This window comes from Acomys russatus, chromosome 5, assembly GCF_903995435.1.
Source record: "Acomys russatus chromosome 5, mAcoRus1.1, whole genome shotgun sequence".
Classification (NCBI taxonomy): Eukaryota; Metazoa; Chordata; class Mammalia; order Rodentia; family Muridae; genus Acomys; species Acomys russatus.
This window is the reverse complement of record NC_067141.1, coordinates 20,825,695-20,847,799: the sequence shown is the minus strand read 5'-3', so window position 1 is coordinate 20,847,799 and position 22,105 is coordinate 20,825,695. Positions and strand designations below refer to the sequence as shown.

Genomic DNA, 22,105 nt, shown 5'->3' with positions numbered 1-22,105 from the left:
TCTGAGTGGTCTCTGTTGGGAGCCTCAAAACAAAAATTCTCACTTCCTCTTCAGCACAGTTCCCTGAACCCTGAGGGGAGGGGTTCGATGAACACATCCCATTTAGGACTGAGTGTTCCAAGGTCTCTCACTCCGCACGTTGTTCAATGGTGGGTCTCTGTGTTCCCATCTACAGCAAGAGGATGCCTCTCTGATGATGGCTGAGCAAGACATTTAACTATTAGTGTAGAGGAATTTTTAATTTAGAACATGGCTGCTCTGGCAAGAGATCACATCCAAAAACCTTCTAGGTCTGTGTCATTCCATCTGGAATACAAACATGCCTTTAATCCAGGAGACAGCGGCAAGCAGTGTTGGGTTCAAGGGCAGCCTGGCACAGAGCAAGTTTCAGGTAAAGAAAAACTTAAGTGGTACACGCCTTTAATCCCAAACAATGATGGTAAAGTTAGTTTGTAGAAGGAAGCACCCATGTTTGAAAGTGATATCTAATTGAGTAGTGGGAAAAGTGATGAATCAGAGAAAGATTTGACAAAATAGGATGTGCCCAATGCTCACAAGAATAGAGAGGAAGGGAAAGGAACACAGAATGAGAGAGGAAAAGGAAGCAGTATTACTGGGACAGTAATAGAGAGAGAGGATGAAGAGAGAACAAGCTAAGTATAGGTGAAGACAGAACAAGCCAGAGAATGAGGAGCCAGGAGCTTACAGCAGATTGCTGGAGCAGAGCAATTCAGGGCCAAGAGAGAAGCCAGATTGAATAAGTCAGCTGGGTGAGGAGTTTGAGCCTGAACAGCTGAGTTGAACCAGCCACCCCAGAGCTCAGTAAGAACAAGAAAGGGTGAGCTTATTAAACAGTAAGTCTCAGAGGCTAGAAGCTTCCAGGACTAGGCCTAGGTTAGCTGGTAGAGGTGATAAGCCTCCAGGACAACAATTGAAACGGGCCAATAAAAATTCCTTTTACATATGGGTATAGCAGAATGTCCTTAGGAGTCATTTATTGTCAGGTCTCTTTAGCAGAACAATAGCATTTGGTTTCCCATAGTCTCCTGGCCTATCTAGTCTCGGGTTGTTTTAATTTCTATGAAGAACTGCATTGGAATTCTGATGGTGATTGCATTCAATCTATAATTTTTGATAGCCTGGTCATTTTCACAACAGTAATCCTGCTGATACATAACCCTGAGCAATCTTCAATTTCTTTCCTTGATTTCTTTTTTTTATTTTTTTTTCCTTTTTTATTAATTTATTCTTGTTACATCTCAGTTGTTATCCCATCCCTTGTATCCTCCCATTCTTCCCTCCCTTCCATTTCCCCCTTACTCCCCCCCCCCGCCCCATAACTGTGCCTGAGGGGGATTACCTCCCCCTGTATATTCTCATAGGGTATCAAGTCTCTTCTTGGTAACCTGCTGTCCTTCCTCTGAGTGCCACCAGGTCTCCCCCTCCAGGGGACATGGTCAAATGTGAGGCACCAGAGTACGTGAGAAAGTCATACCCCACTCTCCACTCAACTGTAAAGAATGTCCTGTCCATTGGCTAGATCTGGGTAGGGGTTTGAAGTTTACGGCCTGTATTGTCCTTGGCTGGTGCCATAGTTTGAGCGGGACCCCTGGACCCAAATCTGCCTATCATAATGTTCTTCTTATAGGTTTCTAGGACCCTCTGGATCCTTCTACTTTGCTATTCTCCCATGCTTCCCTCATCTAGAGTCCCAATAGGATGTCCTCCCCTCTGTCCCAGTTTCCTGGTAAGTGAAGACTTTCATGGGACATGCCCCTTGGGCTAGTACTTTCCTCGGTTTCTTAAAGGTTTTATTATACATGTCTTTTACTTGCTTGGCTAGAAAAGTATTTCTTATAATTTTTTCCTTTCTTCCTTCCTTCCTTTTTTCCTTCCTTCTTTTCTTTCTTTCTTTTGGCAATTGTGAAAGGTACTGTGTCATAGTCACTAGCGTTCTGTGTTTTGATACATAACAATATGACTTTGAAAAAATAATTAGGAACTATTCTTTCAGTTTCTCTTTTGCAGAATAATTTGAGGTGTGTTGCCATTAATTTTTCTTTGAAGGCCTGCCCTGAATCCATCTGGCCCTGACCTTTTCTGTTTGGGAGTCTTTAAGTTATTGCTTTTATTTCACTAGTGGTTGTGGGTCTGTTTAAATTACTTATTTGAACTTAATTTGACTTTGGTGAGTTTTATATATCAAAAAAGTCCATCCAGTTTGATGGACTGCTAGATTTCCTTGGTATCTATTGTCATGTTCTCCTTTCCATCTCCAATATTATTAATTGGATCTTCTCTTTGTGTCTTCTGGCTAATTTGGCAAAAGGTTTGTCAAACTTATTTCCTCAAAAAACCAACTGCTTGTCTCTTTGATTCTTCATATTTTTGTTTGCTTGGTTTTCGTTTATTTCAGCCTTGAGTTTGATTATTTCCTGCCATCTGCTCTTGCGGGTATTATGTCTTCTAGTTCCAGAGCATTCAGATGTGCCACTAAGATACTAATAAGAGAACTTCCCAATTTTTTTTTTGAATGCTGACACTTAGTGCTGTGAACTTGTCTCTCAGAACTGTCTTAATTGTATCCCATAGGTTTGGAATTGTGCTTTAATTTCATCCAATTCTAAAAGGTTTTTAATTTCTTTCTTGATTTCCATCTTGACTTTAATTTTTATTCAGTAATGAAGTTATTCAGTTCCATGAGTTTGTATACTTTCAGTTGTTTCTTTTTCCTCATTCCCCATCTCCCCCCTTGGTTTTTTAAAAATTTATTTATTTATTAGTTCATTCATATTACATCTCAATTGTTATCCCATCTCTTCTATCCTCCCATTCCTCCCTCCTTCCCAATTCACCCTATTCCCCTCCCCTATGACTGTGACTGAAGGGGACCTCCTCCCCATGTATATGCTCATAGGATATAAAGTCTCTTCTTGGTAGCCTGCTATCCTTCCTCTGAGTGCGACCAGGCCTCCCCATCAAGGGGACGTGGTCAAATACGGGGCACCAGAGTTCCCCCTTTTGGTTTTTTTAAGACAGGGTTTCTCTGTGTGATAGATTCCTGGCTGTCCTGGACTCACTTTGTAGACCAGGTTAGCCTCAGATTCACAAAGATCCACCTGCCTCTTCCTCCTGAGTACTAGGATTAAAGGCTTGTACCACCACTTCTGTTGTTTCTGTTGCTGTTGATCCAGCTTTAATATATAGTGGTCAGAAAAGACGCAGGGTATTATTTCAATGTTCTAATATCTGTTGATATTTGCTTTGTGACCATGTGTGTGCTCCATTTTGAAAAAAGCTCCATGTGCTGCTGAGAAGAAATAACATTCTTTTATGTTTGGGTGAAACATTCTGTCGATGTCTATTAAGCCCATTTGATTATGATATTACTTAACTCCAGCATTTCTCTGTTTAGTTTTTGTCTGGGTTAGTTTTGTCTACTTTCACCTGTCTATTGATAAGAGTAGGATATTGAAGGAATCCACTATTACTATATAAGGAGCAATATGTAGTTTTTAGCTATGTTAGTGGGTTTTTTTCCTAAAGACCGAGTTGACCTTGTGTTTGGCGCATAAATGTTTAGAATTGCAATGTCCTCTTGGTGGAATTTCCCTTAGATAAGTATTGAGTTTCTCTTCTATTAGTTTTTGTTTGAAATATCAAGTCTCTCTCTCTCTCTCTCTCTCTCTCTCTCTCTCTCTCTCTCTCTCTCTCTCTCTCTCTCTCATACACACACACACACACACACACACACACCCTTGATCACACTCAAATACATATAGTTCATACACTGTCACAACTCACATGTAATTTCACATTCTTAAACAATTGAAAATAAATATCAATTCAGCTCACTTATTAGATTAAACATCAAGAAAAGGGGCTCATAGGGACTTAGTAAGAACCTATTTCATCTCACAGTTGAAGTTCCAAAACTCAGTTCTACTCAGGCTCCCCAGAACCATCACAGCAAACACTTGTATGGTCAAGCCACTCAGAAGCTGTCTAGGAACTCAATCTCAGATGCGTAGAAAAGGTTACTGGCCTTCATCTTTAAAGACACTCAGAAGAGTGCATCATCCTTCAAAACTCCATCAGAGTCACCTTCAACCAGGACCAAGGAGGCCCATTTTCCAGGAAACACCAGGAGGTTTGACTCTCTACCATAATGCTGCATGAGTCAACTGAAACAGGACATCAAAAGAATCCATTGCTCACCATAATTTCAAAAGTTCCCACATGTATTAGACTGCGGATGCTGACACACATCTGTACCCTGTTCCGTGTAGCCTAGATTAGGTACCAGGAAACACATGTCCCTGGAAAGATGTGGCCATGAAAGTGATCTGAACGTAGGTGCTCCCAGAACATTTCATAGATTTGGCATTGTGGTGATCAGAGGCATGAGCTATAGATGGAGGAGGATATGAAAATGCAGTTGTGCCAAGAAGAGACTTGATACCCTATGAGCGTATAAAGGGGGAGGAGATCCCCCTCAGTCACAGTCATAGGGGAGGAGAGTAAGGGGAAAATGGGAGGGAGGGAGGAATGGGAGGAGGGTACAAAGGATGAGATAACCATTGAGATGTAATAAGAATAAATTAATAAAATAAAATTTAAAGAAAAGAGGGCATACTACCTTTGCAGAGGACCTGAGTTCAGTTCTCAGCATGCAGGCCGGGCAGCTCACACCCACCTGTAACTCCAGCTCAGGGGACCTGAGACCTCTGGCCTCTGTGGGCACCTTCACTCACTTATACATGTTCACATAGATACAAATATATACATTTAATTAAAAGTAAAAGGAATGTTTTTAAAAATAAAATATAAATGTACAAAACTGTAAAATAATAAAAATAAATAAGAATCAATGAAAAAAAAAGAAAATGCAATTGTGGGTCCATTTGCATAATCTGTATATAATAGACTTTCCTATACTATGCTGCTATGTAAACTTTATTCTCATAGAACTGTGAGAAAGAATGCCTCCACTTGCCCGAGCAATGTGTTGAGCAAGATGTTTCCCTTTCGCCAGTGATATGGGAAACTGGCTTTGGTAGAGGGGAACTGGCTTCATAAGTTCCTTAAGAGTGCTGGGTTTTGTCTAACTGCCAGAATTTGGACCTGCCAATAGTGAAGTGTACAGTGGGAGCTGTGCAGTAGCACACAGTTGGGCAAGATGTTATCCCATCCCCAGCACTGCATGCTCAAGGGTATTGTGAAAACAGCCCTCATGTGCCTGTGAGACCTCCTGTGTCTGAGCCCATCTGGTAAAGTGGTGAGGTGTGCTCTGTATGTTTTCATTGTTTCTGTTCTTATAGAATTAGCATGCCCTCCCAAAGAGAAATTACTATGCACACTTAGAGATTATAAGTGATGGTGCAGAGAAACTACCAAACTAGACTGCTTCATGAGTGGAAAGAAAGGTTTATTTAAGACCGAACTGCTGAGGTTATCTGGGGGAAGGGGGCAAGGCAGGGAGAAGAGCACCAAGCAGATTTTGTATGACAGTCAGCAGGGTGGGCGTCTGAGCTGATAGTGGATGTCTGGATTGCCTAGAAACTAGATGCCTTTGCCTGAGGTGGGTGACCTTTGGTGGAGGGTTAAGGGGCATTCCTAGAGGATGAAGGGTGATTCCTGGCCAATAGACAGGAAACTGCAAGTCTGGACACTTGGGCAAATGGGAGATGGACACAACAAAGATATTGCCAGAACTGCTTCTTAAGTGCACCTGAGTTGTTCTTTTACAGTTGTTACCCACATGGCAGAATTATGCTCTTTATGATATAAGCTCGGGGTATTTAATGACAGACCAGGACTTAATGGTGGTTGTGACCCTAGGCTGCCCCTCAGAGGCGTGTTCTTAGATAAGAGGATGGGCTAATGGCTGCCTGTGAGTCAGAGCTGTCTCCTTTCTATGGGTCTGGAGCCTAATTGGAGGTCAGTCTTGGTGAACAAACATTAGCAGAAACCTTCTCGGCAACCCTAAACTCCAACTATGACACAGAATGTTCCTTCCTACGATTTCTAAGAAGCCTGGTCAGTAAACTACTATCTCCCAGTCACATTGGAGGCAGTGCTCCTTTAGCTAAATTCTACTTTGTGTGACCCCGTATTCCTAAGTGAGCTTAGTAGTAAAATCCTCTACAGCAGAAGTTTTGCTACTTCAAGTTTCCTGTTCTTCATCAGTCTGTCCCTGCTTTGGATTCACTCTGAGCTTTCTGGAATAAAAGCTGCACAGAGTGCCAGTGGAGGAGTTCTGAAGCTGCGATGTCTGAAGTTCCCAGCTTCTGAGAGATCTCAAACTCAACCTCAGTTCCTTAGCAATGGTCACCGGCAGGTTGTGATAGGTTTGGTGGGGAAGATGGCTCTAGGTTGGCCTGGGCTGTAGATGGTGCCTGGATAAAGACAGATGGTTGTGTTAGTCTGTGGTGGTTTGAGTGAGAATGGCCCCATGAGTACCTGGTCACCAGAGAGTGGTGCTATTTGAAAGGGTTAGGAGGTGTGGTCTTGCAGGAGAAATTGTGTCACTGAGGGTGGACTTTTGGGTTTCAAAAAGCCCATTCCAAGCCCACAGTATCTCTCTCTTCCTGCTGCCTTCTGGATATAGAACTCTCAGCTACTTCCCCAACACTATGTCTGCCTACCTGCTTCCCACCATGAGGATAATGGACTAAACCGCTGAGACTGTAAGAAGTCCCAATTAAACGCCTTCTTTTATAAGAGCTGTTATGGTCATGGTGTCTCTTCATAGCAATAGAACACTAACTAAGACATTGTCTCTGAAAACATGGTCATTAGGCGTTAGTCACAGCATCAGTATCCCATCCGTCATATGCTGGGAGCAAGTCATGAGTGCAGTGACAGGAAGATTATCATCTATGCTATCAGAAGGACAGTTGTCTCTCACAAGGACTGTAATAAAAAGGAGAGGTAGGAAACACACAAAATCTGCTCACATGAGTGAAGTCCAAGGTCAGGCAGTGACCGAGGCTCAGAAAAGAACAGTTTTATGGTTGAATGTGATGACAGCTTTAAGGAGGAGTGACAATTAATTATAAATTTACAGAATTTTAATGATATCAGTCTGGTTAAATGGGAACAGGAGAGACTATAGTCTTTGGACAGATATATGACCTCAAGGCCAGTGCAAGGTCATCTGGTGCTGAGATAGGGGTCAGCAGTCTTCCATCTCAGCTTCAGCATCAACGTCAGCATTCCGGCAGCAAGCAGTCCCATCTACATTGAGAGAGAGAGAGAGAGAGAGAGAGAGAGAGAGAGAGAGAGAGAGAGAGAGAGAGAGAGAGAGAGAGAGAGACCCATTTGTGACCTCTGGAATCCTAAGTACCAGCCACCTCCAGCTTCCAATTCTCTGCTGCAGAGCACAGCCACAGCAGGGTGGACTATGACTGGAGAAAATGGATTGTGTGACAGTGAAATTGATTACTACATTAAACCTATACTCCCCAGGCCATTCAAATCTCTCTGGCAGACATCAGGAATTGGGTGCTAATAGGATATTATGCACAACTCAGACAGGGCCCAAAGGAAGAGCCAAGCCCAAGCTGATTACATGTCCACTCGGCAGAAAGCTCTGAAGACCATCCTTAAAAGGGCAGCAATCTAAACCAAAAACAGAAGTGAGGGCCTGGGACTCAGAGAAGCATATCTCAGATCCTTTAAATGCTAGCAATGGTCACAAAAGAACCCCTTTATGAGAGCAGAACAGCCAAAGGATGCTCCAGACTCAGGGAACAGAGGTACACACCAATCAGGCTCAGCAGTTGCCTAGCCTCCACATCTTCCCCAGGGCTGTCCTTGAGCTCTTCTGCATCATCATAATCCTCATCCTGCACTGGACTTTGGGATGCTGCTGGCTCCTCTGCTGTTTCATCCATAGGGACTGTTTCAATGTATTCATAGACAGCATCTGAGGGCTGCCCTGTTGCTCCAAAACCTGCAGAGATCACACCAGAACTTTCCAAAACAAGCACAGCTAAAGGCTCATCCACTATCTCTGGTTCCTGCGGCTCCTGTGCATGCTGAGAACCCACACACAGGGAAAAGCCTCTGACCACAGGCACCATCACTGGGACACCAACTTCTCAGGACACACAGTGTTCAAAGGTCTTGTGCAGGACTTGTTGGTCCTGGCTCCACATATCAACTCTGAAGGACCTCACTTCAGGAGAGCACAAGCGATGGTGAGAGACACAGTAGACAAACCCAGGCTCCTCCAGACCATAATAACTCAGGGATCTCCAGATACTAACTCAGGATTGGCTATCACGAAGGACTGCGAGCATTAGAGATAGTAATTAGATCAGAGGGGGCCTGTGGTGGCTGGAATGTCACCAGGCTCCTGTTTCAACATCTTTGTTCCTTACCCATGCTGATGGCTCTGCTGTGACACCACTGAACAGTCAGGGCCAGAAGAACTATGCCCAGGAGGCAGCCAAGGACTATGGAGGCAGTTATAGGCAGGGTCCAGGCCTCAGGAACAGGTGGAGGAGCCAGAGAATTGCCTGTGGAGTGCAGAACCAGGTAAAGAATGTAGCTACCATGTACCCGCACTGCCTGGGACTTGCTGAAGATGAACACGGATGATGTCAGCCTCCCCATGGGCAGCTCGGGACAGCTTGGCATCAATGTTACTTTGACAGGTAGCTGCTCACATGAGACGATCTGTGTTTACAGGGAAAGGTGCCCTAGCAAAGAGAGCCCCAGTGCTTAGGCCCAGGTTAACAGAGGGGGAAAGTCCATGTGAGTGTCATCACTGGCTTCCCTCACCTCTGCTCTAGAGGTGCTATCCAATGGCATACAGCATAGTCAGGTAAAATCATGCAATGCCCAAGTTAAAGGCTCCTAGAAGTGGCTGCTGGTGACCTGGCAGTTTGGTCCCCTATGACTTCCCATCCAGCAGGCACAGGAGAGATAAGCAGTTTCCACCACAGACTAGAAGTCCAGTCCCCCCGGGTTCACACATGATACAGAAGGTGCACCCATGGCATGTGGTCTCAGAGGTTCTCAAGAAAGGTCAGAAAAGAGTACCACTGCCAGCTGTCCAGGTAACGACGGATAAGAAGAGAAAAGGATTAACAAAGAGCCACTTACCTGATGCCATGGTCCCAGGGATAGCTGCAAAAGAAACAGAGGTTGGAGAAGTGTCAACAACCCTCAACAGCACAGATGGGCCTATACTTTGAGGGTGGCAGCCAGTAGGTTGGTAGGAGCTATACAAGACTGAGGGTAGCAGCCTGTCCCTGGGTCACCAATGGGACCCTGAATGTTGAAGTTCTGTGCTCAAGAATTTGTCTGAGCAGAATGAGGGTGAAACTAGCCCACCTCCCCAAAAAATCAATCTGGTAATGTTCCCACTACTGCTTGCTGCCTCACTCACCCAGGCAGCGCACACCGGCATCCTCCTTGTGGGAGCAGTCTCCGTACCCCCATGGTTCGGTCTGGCAGGCTCCCAGAGTCCTCTCACTGCCTCGGCATCCCACTTCATCCAGCCATATAGGCCCTGAACCAGGACCAAAGGCAGCATTCTGCAGGGCAGCTATGGCGGGGCCACAGCCCAGCTGCCGGCACACAACTTCTGCATCTGCCAGGTCCCAGGAGTCGTCACACACCGTGCCCCATGAACCTCTGTGCCAGAGCTCCACTCGTCCAGAGCAGCCATCCTCACCCCCAAACACACGAACTGCACCTTCCTCTGGAAAGGGGTGGACAATCAATTAATGATGCTTTCTGGGTCAAGGGTTCTTGGGATCCTTATGGAGGGAGAGTTACCTGGGCAGCTAAGAGCTGAGCAGTTGGACATCTGCTCTATATCCTGAGAAACTTCTGTCTTTCCTGCATGGAAAATTAAGAATTATTCCAAGGCCACCAGCTCAGGAACCTAAAATCTAAGAAATACTTTCTTTTCCGTGTGCTTTCTGTCTCCCCCTAACTGGAGAAAGAGAATCTCTGGGTTTCAAAGAATATCCACAAAGCCTGAGAATTCTACACACTGTTCCCCCTGTGAGCCATCTTGAGGAGAAGCAGGAAGCAACTGGAACCTGGGATGGTTCCACATGAGCCACACCCAGCCTAGAGTGTCAGTGGCACCTTTTCAAAACCCACAGCACAGCTCACCTGCACACACCAACCAAGCTTCCTCTCCACTGGTGCAAGAATGCCTGTCCCAGGGCGCTGAGGGGCATTGCCACAAGGACCTGTCATGCTTGTCCCTACACTGAATGGACTTCAACCAGACAGTCTCCAGCTTAGATGAGTTCCTTGGCCTGGCCAACAGCTGCCCCTGGGATCCACAACCCAGGTGTCCACACAGAACTCTCAGGGAGGCAGCACTCAGGGACTGGCAGACACCACCCCAGGTACCATTGTAGAAAACTTCCAGGCGTCCTGTGCATGGCTGGCTGTGTTCTTGCAACCTCACCTCAGTGAATTCTGCAGATGGAGGGGCCAGTCAGCCAGGAAGAATTAGGGAGGGCTGGACATATCAAATGGGACCTGTGGCACCCACCTGAACAGACCACGCCCGCATCCTCCTTGTGCCCGCAGTCTTGTTGGCCCCAGCCTCCTGACTGGCACTCCCACAGAGCAGCCTCCTCGCCCAGGCAGCCCAGTTCATCCAGCCAGATGCGCCCAGTTCCTGCTCCAAAATGAGCCGCCCCAGGGGCACTGAGGGCGTGGCCACAGCCCAGCTGCCTGCAGACCACATGGGCGTCCTGCAGGTCCCAGGCATCATCACATACGGTGCCCCATGTGCCCCGATAGAACACTTCGACACGCCCAGCACAGCGGTTCTTGCCCGCTACCAACCGCACATGCAAGCTCCCTGCGGAGAGATCCAGTCAGGGCACTCTGGACTACATGAACAAGGCTGAGGAAGTGGATGCCCCGCACTCACCAGAGCACATGACACCTGCGTCCCGCAGTGTTCCCGCGTGCACCAGCATAGACATTGACACGTTGCATTGGGTCAGGTGGGTCTCAGAGCCCAAGCAGTGCACCATGCTCAGCCCCACAGGGATTGTCTTGAGGACTGGAGCCGGAGCGTCATAGGCTTGCTGTGCCTCTCCGCACCCGAGCTGCCTGCACACCACAGCAGCATCACACAGGTTCCAGGCATTGTCCAGCACACGCCCCCATACGCCATCAAGGAAAACCTCCACTCTACCATCGCAGTGGCTCTGTCCATCCCTCAGCCGCAGTGCATTTTGGGCACCTGACAGGAAGAAACTCTGAAGGGCAGAGGACCATCACAGGGACCACCCGCGCCTTCCTTACCCTTCCAAACCTCTCACATTTCTGTCCACCAGACCTGCTTACCTTCTTCTCAGTCTCAAGGCTGCCTGTACTCACCTGAGCAGATAGCTGAGGCTGAATTTCCCGGGGCACATGTCTGGGCCCCTAAGGTGCTTGCTGGGCAGCTCAGCAGGTGGGGCTCTGTCCCCACACAGTGAAACACATCTGTCCAGATAGGAGCTTCCACATTTCCAAAATGGCCACCTTGGGGTGTGGCCACTGCATAACCACAGTTGAGCTGGTGGCAGAGCACCGTGGCATCTGCTAAGTCCCAGTGGGCAGCACAGAGGGGCTGCCAGGACTCCTGTACCCAAAGCTCCACGCGGCCCTCACAGCTACTGCTGCCGTTGACCAGTCGGAACTCTAAAGGAGAGTTGGAATCAGTGCCACCTCCCAAACTCAGAGCTGCAGACACCCACACACAATGTGAGTTCCTTATACATAGGACATAGTCAAACTGGGCACACGAAGACTGAGCAGGAGAATATCTTTACTGTATGTAAGTATTGAAAGCTAGGCAACTCCAGTCTCCTGGCCTTTCTTCCTCCCCAAATCCTCTTACCCCCACACCTCTCTTCTCCCTAACTCAGGGATCATGCTAGGAAAACTGGAAACATCAAACTTCTCAGAACTTGGTATGAGACATCTCTAGTAAGACACATGCCCTCAGTGTTGGCTACACATAAGCAGGCATGAGCAATAGGCAACTCAGTGGCCTGGATTCTAGTCAGTAGGATACAACATAGAATTAGTCTACAAAAGAATAGGGTTTTTCCCCCTCCTGGTCTCCATATTATCTCAATAACCGTTTGCCTATGAAAAGAAATTCCAGAAGCCACATATCACACAAAAAGGGTCTCTGCAATCCTAGACTTGATGTCTTCAGTCTGTTCGAAGCGAATGGGCACACAAGAAGAACTAAGAACTGTGAGGACGATGGACAATATCTCTGTAAATGGAAGCTCAACAAACGGGCAAAGAGGATGAAGTGAACCAAAGAGAAGCAGCAGAGCCTGAGTAGATAGCGTCTGATTCTAGAGCAATGGCTGCAGGGATTCAAGAGTAGATGTAGGCAGAACAGAAGAGCCAAGCACCATGAAGGTAAACACATTGGTGTTCTTCTAAATGATCAGTGCTCTGGAGAGCTCTGCGGTACCTCTAAACAGACCAATGAATCTATGAATAACATCTTGGCAAAGGAAAGGGTAGAACCAATACTTAAGTAAATCTCACTAAAAATTCCTGAATGAAAGCTGTGCATGCATCCAGTAGGTGACATTTAAAAAGCTGCACACTGAAGTGTACCGAAGCCACTGGTGAACACTGCGTGGTAAGACGGTGAGTGTGTTTTTCAAACAACTACATTGGTCACTGCTCATAAGAGTCAAAGACACCTCTCAAAGATAAATAGAGAAACTGTGGTGTGTATACCCAGTGACGTGTCACTTATCCTTCAGTGCAGGAAAGTCTGTCATGTTCAACAGCATGGACGAATGTGAACACATCATGGTAGTTGACAGGCTGGGGATAGAACGGCAGTTAACACAGGACCTCACTTACATGTGGCATAAGAAACATCAAGCTCACAGATTCTAAGTAGAATTGTGATTATCAAGGGCTCTGGTTCTGGAAGAGTCCTGGGAGTGATTAGAGAGGTGTTGATCAAAAGGCCACAAGTCTCTCAAGTCCCATCTATTGTACATCTGACTATAGTTAGTAACATTGTATTCATCCCAATAAAATTAATGAAAGCAGATTGTAACTGTTGTCACCACACATAAATGTTAGTTATGTGAGGTGATGTAAGAGTTAATCAGCTTGATTTAGCCATCCTATAGCATAATACAGATGTCAAGTCTTCATACTAAATAACAAAGATACAATTTGGCTGTCATCTCTTGGAGGCCTGCAATTTTCTGAAGAAGAAACAAATGGGGAGTGGATCTGGGGAGAGGGGAGGAGAGGGGAGAGCTGGGAGGGGTGAAGGAAAGGGAAACTGTGGTCAGGGTGTATTATATGAGAGAAGACTCTATTATCAATAAATAATAAAGTAAAAATAATAAAGACCAAATATTGCAAAATTGAAACCTTCAAATAAAACACAGAGATTCTAAAAAGAAAGAAATGTATTAGTTGGGCACGGTGGCACAGGCCTATAATCCCAGCACTTGGGAGGCAGAGGCAGGTGGATTTCTGTGAGTTTAAGGCCAACCTGGTCTACAGAGTTAGGTCCAGAACAGCCAGGACTACATACAGACGGCAAAACCTTCTCTCAAAAAGAAAAAAAAACTATAATCAAACTGTCAGATATCCTGAGGCCAGCAATAAGGTAAGTGACTTGCAACATTCTGGAGATTTACAATAAGGTGAACTGTGATTTCTCTTAAAACCCATGAAGATGTTCAGAACCAATAACAAGACCATAAATGGTCTTAGGAAAAGCTGTGAAATAGTGAAACATCACCTTGATAAAGCACAACTTTTATTGGTAAGTGAAACAAATACAAATATAGTAAAAAAAATACAATCATTTAATGTAAAATAATGATGAAAATGTAAAATGCACATGGATAAACTATAAATCTTTTTAATGTTTAGATGAATTGTAAAATAAAGGAAAATAAAATCACAGCATATCAAATTATGTGATAAGAATTATTGACATATCCCTCCCAAGGTTCATAAAATATTAGGAAAGAAGGGAGACAGAGAAAAGGAGTGAGGGAGAATGGAAGGGAGGGAGGGAAGGAGGAAGGGAGGGAAGGAGGGAGGGAGGGAAGGAGGGAGGGAGGGAGCATGTGAGGAAGAATTCACAAAGCTAAGTAAATCGGTGTCATTTTGTATGAAGTTTTTTCCCTCTAGGTAAAACATGATACCATCTTGGAGTGGAAATTACTATGTCCCAGTAGCCATAGCTGCTAATGAGCAGAATCAAAACAGTGGTGACCAGGTCCATGGTAACAGAAATGGGTTTATCCATTCTTCCTGGTTCAAAGAAAGGCTCGTAGGAGTCTAACCTGGGAGACCACTGTTTACTCCTACCTGCTGTCCTCCTTCCACTTGCAGATGACCTTGGGAGATACTACAGTACATAAGCAGTGGAACGTTGCCTGAGAGTGGGACTCTAAGATTCAGCTTTTGTTTGGTTCCAATCTGTTCATATTCCTTTGATTTTTTTTCCCCCATACTTAGACTTGCTAGTGTCCTGTCTGGGATAATTAGGCATTTGATGCTACTCTTCCTCAAGGAAAGTTAGCACAATGGTGATATGCACCCAGATTAGAGTGGTTATTACTAAGAACATGAAAATAGTGAATAGGCTTGGGGCGAGGAAAGTAGAGAACTTTAACATGTTTGTGTGGATGAGCATTAGTAAGTAAGAATTAGTAAGAAGCAATGTGGGGCTACCTAAGAAACCCTGGAATAGAATGGCAACAACAAGGGTCACAGCCTGCTGCTGGGCAATCTAGCCAAAGGCACTTGAGGGCATGTGGAAAAGACGAAGACTCTTATGTGTCTATTTCAGCAATATTCACAGTGGGATGTGGAGTCAGCCGAGGGTTACTCTTAAAGAATTACTTGATGAAGAAAGCATGGTGTGTGTGTGTGTGTGTGTGGGTGTGTGTGTGTGTGTGTGTGTGCGCGCGCGCGCCGCGCGCGTGCAAAATGATAGGTAATTCAGCCAAGGAAAAGCTGAATTCTGCCATTGAAGAAGACATTAAGCAAAATACATCAACCACCAGGGACACAAAACACAAGTTCTATCACCACATGAGGAAGATTTGAGTAGCTGAGAGACCGGCAGGGCAGAACCGCACGCTGCCCAACTAGGGGCAAGAAGGGAGGGTTGGGGAGATGAGAGACTGTGGATTAGGGAACTACTGAACGTAGAATGTCCTCTCACATGGTTGACTAGAACTTGTGGAAGATTTCAGACTAGCTAGTGGATACGGGGCTGACTGTTGTCAACAAAGAAGTTATGTCTGAGGTGACAGATACTCCAGTTACCCTGACCTGGCCAGTGCATGCTATAACATGTATTGCCATGTCAGACTGTACTCCTTAAACACAGACACTCAGTACATGTTAACTAGACACAGAAAATGTTTTATGTAATATGCCTCTTTTAAAAAGAAATCAACTTTAAACCCCTTCCCAGATCTAGCCAATGGTCAGAATATTCTCCACAGTTGAGTGGGAGAGTGTGATACGACTTTCTCACGTACTCTGGTGCCTCACATTTGACCATGTCCCCTGGAGGGGGAGACCTGGTGGCACTCAGAGGAAGGACAGCAAGTAGCCAAGAAGAGACTTGATCCCCCTCAGGAACAGTCATAGGGGAGGAGAATAATGGGAAAATGGGGGGGGGAGGAATGGGAGGATACAAGGGATGGGATAAACATTGAGATGTAACAAGAATAAATTAATAAAAAAAATTTAAAAAAAAGAAAGAAATCACGCAAAACCTACATAGAGAGGAACAGGCCTCATATCAAGGGCTGAGGACTTGGTCTGAGAAGTATGCAGACACAATGCCATCCCTATCAGAACCCGAGTAGTTGCTTGGAAAGTTAGAAAGTTAATCCTAGTATTCTTATAGAGATGACGATTCTGAAAGACTCACAACCATATAAGCAACCACATAAGTTTTCCTCTTTCAAAACTTACAGCAAAGCTACATGAACCAGAGCTCTGTGCTGTGGCATGAGGCTAGACATTGAGATTAATGGAATAGAATGGAAGGTGCAGACATCATCTCACACGCGCATGGCCTGCTGTGAGAGAAGGGGCAGTGGCTGCTCTAGGAAGAATAATGTCTCAAGCAAAGTGCTGAGGAAACAGCACATCCACAGGGCTCACATGGAGTCAGTACTCCACTCATCAGAAGCAGATGTGAACCTGAGGCCCATCCTAGCCCTGGACACCGTGCTGAAGGACAGCCGTCCTAACAGAACACAGGAGGTGATGCTGCAGGGCTTTGGACATGCGCAGTCAAGCTTTAGACGTGATGCCAATGCAAAGCACAAGGCAGAAACCCGGTTGGAATGAAGTGAAGTCGAACTATGCAAACGAAAGAACCTCCTCACAAAGGGAAACAGTGGACATGGTGAGGCTAGGGGCATGTGCCAACAAGGTCTGCCACACAGAATATCCCAAACCATCAATACCACCACCCAAAAGTCAGACCCCTATTCTAAAACCTTTGGTAAAGCTGAGTAGTCATTTCCCCAAAGGTAGAAAAGGAAAACAAACATGTGAAAGGAGAGAACCATCAAAATAAAGTCTTGGAGCTTCTGGGACAGGGGGCACAGGTCCTGAGCACCACCCCCCAGAGCTGTCCATCCATGGTCATCACAGCTCATCACTGGGACTGTTTGTCCTGCTACCACCAACCCACACCCTTCTAGACTATGACCTGACTCACTTTGCCCTGAGCAGATTAATGCAGCATCCTGATCATGGCCACACTGGTGTCCAGGCTCCCTCAGACAATGGAACAGCAGTGATTCATTGCCCACACAGTGAAAGGCCTCTGTCCACACAGGTCCTGATCCATGGCCAAAGTGGGAACTCCCGAGTATGGATACAGCGGTGCCACACCCCAGCTCCCGACAAACCACATGAGCCGTGGGCAGGTCCAGGTCATCATAGCAGACGGTGCCCCAGGTGAGTCCTCGAAGAACCTCCAGGCGTCCTTCACAGGGGTGTGTACCACCTAGCAGCTGGGCTTCCACGTGACCTGAGGACAGACATGGGTGAAGCAACTGAGGTCAGGCCAGGCTTCATGCAGGTCATTGGAGTGAAATGACCTGATAGCTGCCACCCAGTCCCCTAGAGGAATGGTACAGGGGGACAGGAAACTTGCCTTCATCTGGACCTACAAGGCAAGTTCTGAGACCTATAGACCAAGGACTCTGAAACTTCCCTTCACACCTCACTTGAGTCTTGAAACCCACACAGTTTCTGACCATAAATATTGTCTTAATAGTATACTGTATACTAAATAAATAAACATATAAAATCTTTAAAGGTGTGCCACTAAAAAAAAAAAAAACTCTTAGAAGCCTAACTGGCAATAGGGCTTTCCCAGCTATTCCACTCCTTGGAATATACCCAGAAAATGCCTCACCACATAACCAGAGGCCATATGCTCAAGCATGTTCATAACAGCCTTATTCATAATAGCCAGAAACCATGGAAACCGCCTAAATGTCCCTCAGATAGTAGAAAATGGATAACGAAAACTTTGGTACATTTTAACCCTATGGCGTACTACTCAGCATTAAAAAAACAAGGAACATCCCGAAATGTGTGGACAAATGGATGTATTTGAAGTGATCCTACGAGGAGTACCCAGACGGCCAGGAAAGGCTCACGTGGTATATACTCACTTCTAATTGGCACTAGCCAAAAGCACTGTTCCATGAAAGTTTCACTACCAGGAGATTGGGATCGATGTGAGGACACCCTACTGAGGGACTCTCGGTAAGAGAAATATTCGGAGAGGGGAAATCGAAGGGACCCAGAGGTCCTATAAAACCCTCAAGAAGAACATTGTGGACAGTGGATAGGAGCCTACGGGGTTTGCTCAAACTATGCACTAACCAAAAGACAACACAGGGAGTAAACATCGAACCCCTATTTGAATCTCGGCAATGGTCCGGACATTCTCCATGGTTATGTGGAGAGTGGGACTGACTTTGACATGAAATTTGGTGTCCTGATGGCCTCAAGAAAAATAAGCAGGCTACCAAGATGAGACTTGAATAGCCTATTGACCATTTTTTTTTTTTTTTTATCGTGCGGGGGAGGAGCGTCCATCTCAGTCTTAGACCTAGGGCGGGGAGGAGTATGGTGAAAGCAGGCGGAAGGGAGGAAAAGGAATGTACAAGTGATGGGATAAACAATTGATTGTACTCTGATTAATTAATTATAAATTTAAATTTACAAAAATACAATCAGAGATCCAATAAGAAAAAAAGATTCCCAAAACAACGCAATTATAAGACCAAAAAACTGTCTATAAAATAAACTTTTAGGTCTGGAGAGATGGCCCCAGAGGTTAAGGGGCACTGGCTTGCTCTCCAGGAGGGTCCTCAAATTCATCCCAGGCAACCACATGGCAGCTCACAGCCATCTATAATGTGATCTGTGCCCTCTTCTGGCTGCAGGTGTATTTGCAGGCAGAGCACTGTATACATAACATAAGTAAATAAAACTTATTCTCAAAAAAAAGAAAAAAATAACTTTGGTTTGTTTTGGGCATGGGGACTACCATGAAGTGTACGAACACCCCCATGGACTCCACTGTAGAAAACTACACGCAAAAATATTAAATGCAAAATATTTTTCTAGGTTCAAGGGGAGCACTTGTTCCATTTTCCTGTCTCAGTCACAGGACGCCATCTGGTTTGACTCCATGCACAACCTCCCACTGTGTATCACCGTTCTGTTCGTTTATTTGGCTCAGTCCTTCTGTGTCCTGGGAAGCCATTGTCTTCTTGGACTCATCCCTCACCTCTGGGCCCGTTATTTTTACCAGGACTTGAAGCGGACTATGGATGACTCCATTGTGGTTACCTTGGCTGACTTTTGTCTGCTGAGAAAGTTGTTCAGTAACTGTCAGTGGGGCCTTAAAAACATCTCAAGGATATTGGGCCTCTTGGTAATGACTGGTCCTGACCTATTTTTGCTAGCTGTATGGCTTTTGTAAACTATCTGCTTAGCTTACAGCATAGTGGGAAAGGCACCTGGGTTCTCCAGGGCCAGGATGTGTTTTCTTGTTTCAATTAATGGACCCTAAACAAAGGTTTTTGAATACACTTGGGCCCCGAATACCAAATAACAAATACTGAGCTGTAGCCACCATCTGACTCAGTTTTCAATCAGGTCTTAGACTAGGTCTGAGTGGTCTTGTTGGGAGCTCCAAAACAAAAAATTCTCCTTCCTCTTCAGCCCAGTTCCCCTGAACCCTGAGTGGAGGGGTCGATGAACACATCCCATTTAGCCTGAGTGTTCCACGTCTCTAACTCCGCACGTTGTTCAATGGTGTGTCTCTGTTTCCCATTCTACAGCAAGAGGATGCCTCTCTGATGCTGGCTGAGCAAGACATTTAACATTAGTGTAGAGGAATTTTTAATTTAGACCCTGGCTGCTCTGGGCAAGAGATCACATCCAAAAAACCTTCTAGGCTGTTGTCATTTCCATCTGGAATACAAACATTGCCTTTTAATCCCTGAGACGCGCAAGCAGTGTTTGGTTTTCAAGGGCCAGCCTGGCAACAGAGCAAGTTTCAGGTAAGAAAAACTTAAGTGTACACCGACTTTAATCCCAAACAATGATGGTAAAGTTAGTTTGTAGAAGGACGACCATGTTTAAAGTGATATCTAATTGAGTAGTGGGACAAGTGATGACATCAGAGAAAGATTTGACAAAACAATGATGTGCCCAATGCTCACAAGAATAGAGCGAAGGGGAAAGGAACACAGATGAGAGAGGGAAAAGGAAGAGATTACTGCGGACCGTAAATAGAGAGAGGGAATGAAGAGAGAACAAGCTAAGTATAGGTTGAGACCAGAACAAGCCAGAGAATGAGGAGCCAGGAGCTTCCAGCAGATTGCTGGAGAAGAGCAATTCAGGGCAAGAGAGAAAGCCAGATTGAATAAGTCAGCTGGGTGAGGATTTTTGAGCCCCTGAACCGCTGAGTTTTGAACCACGCCACCCAGAGCTCAGTAAGGAACAAGTGAAAGGCGTTTGAGGCTTATTTAAACAGTAAGTCTCAGAGGGCTAGCACTTTCCAGGACTAGGCCTAGGTTAGCTGGTAGAGGTAAATAAGCCTCCAGGACAACAATTGAAACGGGCCAATAAAAATTCCTTTACATATGGGTATACGCAGAATAGAATGTCCTTAGGAGTTTATTTTATTGTCAGGTCTCTTTAGCAGAACAATAGCATTTGGTTTCCCATCGTCTCCTGCCTCTCTAGTCTCGGGTTGTTTTAATTTCTATGAAGAACGCATTGAATTCTGATGGTATTGCATTAATCTATTAATTTTTGATTAGCCTGGTCATTTTCACAACAGTAATTTCCTGCTGATACATAACCCTGAGCAATCTTCACTTTCTTTCCTGATTTCTTTTTTTTATTTTTTTTTCCTTTTTTATAATTATTCTGTTACTCTCAGTTGTTATCCCATCCCTTGTATCCTCCCATCTCCCTCCCTTCCATTCCCTTACTCCCCCCCCCCGCCCCATAACTGTGCCTGAGGGGGATTACTCCCCCGTCTATCTCATAGGGTGTTTTCAAGTCTCTCTGGTAAAACTGCTTTGCCTTCCTCGAGTGCCAACCAGTCTCCCCCTCCAGGGTGACATTGGTCAAATGTGAGGCACCAAGTACGTGAGAAAGTCATACCCCACTCTCCACTCAATGTAAAGACTTGTCCTGTCCCATGGCTAGATCTGGGTAGGTGGTTTTGAAGTTTACGGGCTCTGTATTGTCCTGGCTGTTGCCATAGTTTGAGCGGGACCCCGTGACCCCAAATCTGCCTATCATTAATGTTCTTCTTATAGTTTTCTAGGACCCTCTGGTCTTCTACTTTGTCTTCTCCCTTGCTTCCCTCATCTAGAGTCCCAATAGGATGTCCTCCCCTCTGTCCCAGTTTCCTGGTAAGTGAAAAGACTTTCATGTGGACATTGCCCCTTGGGCTAGTACTTTCATCGGTTTCTTAAGGTTTTATTATACATGTTTTTACTTGCTTGGCTAGAAAAGTATTTCTTATAATTTTTTTTTTCCTTTCTTCCTTCTTCCTTTGTTCCTCCTTCTTTTCTTTCTTTATTTTGGCAATTGTGAAGTTATGTGTCATAGTCACTCAGCGTTCTGTGTTTTGATACATAACAATATGACTTTTGAAAAACATAACTTAGGAAACTATTCTTCAGTTTCTCTTTGCACGATAATTTGATGGGTTGCCATAATTTTCTTTAAGGCCTGCCCTGAATCCATCTGGCCTGACCTTTTCTGTTTGGGAGTCTTTCTTTAATTATTGCTTTTATTTCAACTGGTGTTGGGGTCTGTTTAAATTACTTATTGAACTTAATTGACTTTGGTGAGTTTTGAATATCAAACAAGTCCTCCAGTTGATGGACTGCTTAGGATTTCCTTGGTACTCTATTGTCATGTTCTCCTTTCATCTCCAATATTATTAATTTGGATCTTCTCTTTGATGTCTTCTGGCTCATTTCGGCAAAGGTTTGTCAAACTATTTCCTCAAAAAACCAACTGCTTGTCTCTTTGATTCTTCATATTTTTGTTTGCTTGGTTTTCGTTTTTCAGCCTTGGTTGCTTATTTCCTGCCATCCTGCTCTGCGGGTTATTATGTCTTCTAGTTCCAGAGCATTCAGATGTTGCCACTAAGATACTTAATAAGAGAACTTCCCAATTTTTTTTTTTGAATGCTGACACTTAGTGCTGTGAAACTTGTTCTCTCAGAAACGTCTAATTGTAATCCCATAGGTTTGGAATTGTGCTTTAATTTCAATCCAATTCTAACAAGTTTTTAATTTTCTTGATTTCCATCTTTGACTTTAATTTTTATTTTCCGTAATGAGTTATTCAGTTCCATTGAGTTTGTATACTTTCAGTTGTTCTTTTTCCTCATTCCCCATCCCCCCCTTGTTTTTTAAAAAATTTATTTATTTTAGTTCATCTATTACATCTCAATTGTTATCCCATCTCTTCTATACTCCCATTCCTCCCTTCCTTCCAATTCACCCTATTCCCCTCACCTATGACT

General features: G+C 44.9%; 1 protein-coding gene across 1 annotated transcript; it reads right to left on the bottom strand.

Annotated features, from left to right (window-relative positions):
- Window positions 1-7,712: 7,712 nt before the first annotated feature.
- Window positions 7,713-17,989, bottom strand: LOC127188803 (scavenger receptor cysteine-rich domain-containing protein SCART1-like). Its single transcript, XM_051145103.1, is given in 10 exon segments — window positions 7,713-7,957; window positions 8,388-8,525; window positions 9,115-9,138; window positions 9,401-9,715; window positions 9,793-9,855; window positions 10,138-10,452; window positions 10,529-11,233; window positions 11,371-11,676; window positions 16,739-17,053; window positions 17,920-17,989. Coding segments are annotated over 10 exon segments (2,496 nt in total).
- Window positions 17,990-22,105: the final 4,116 nt, after the last annotated feature.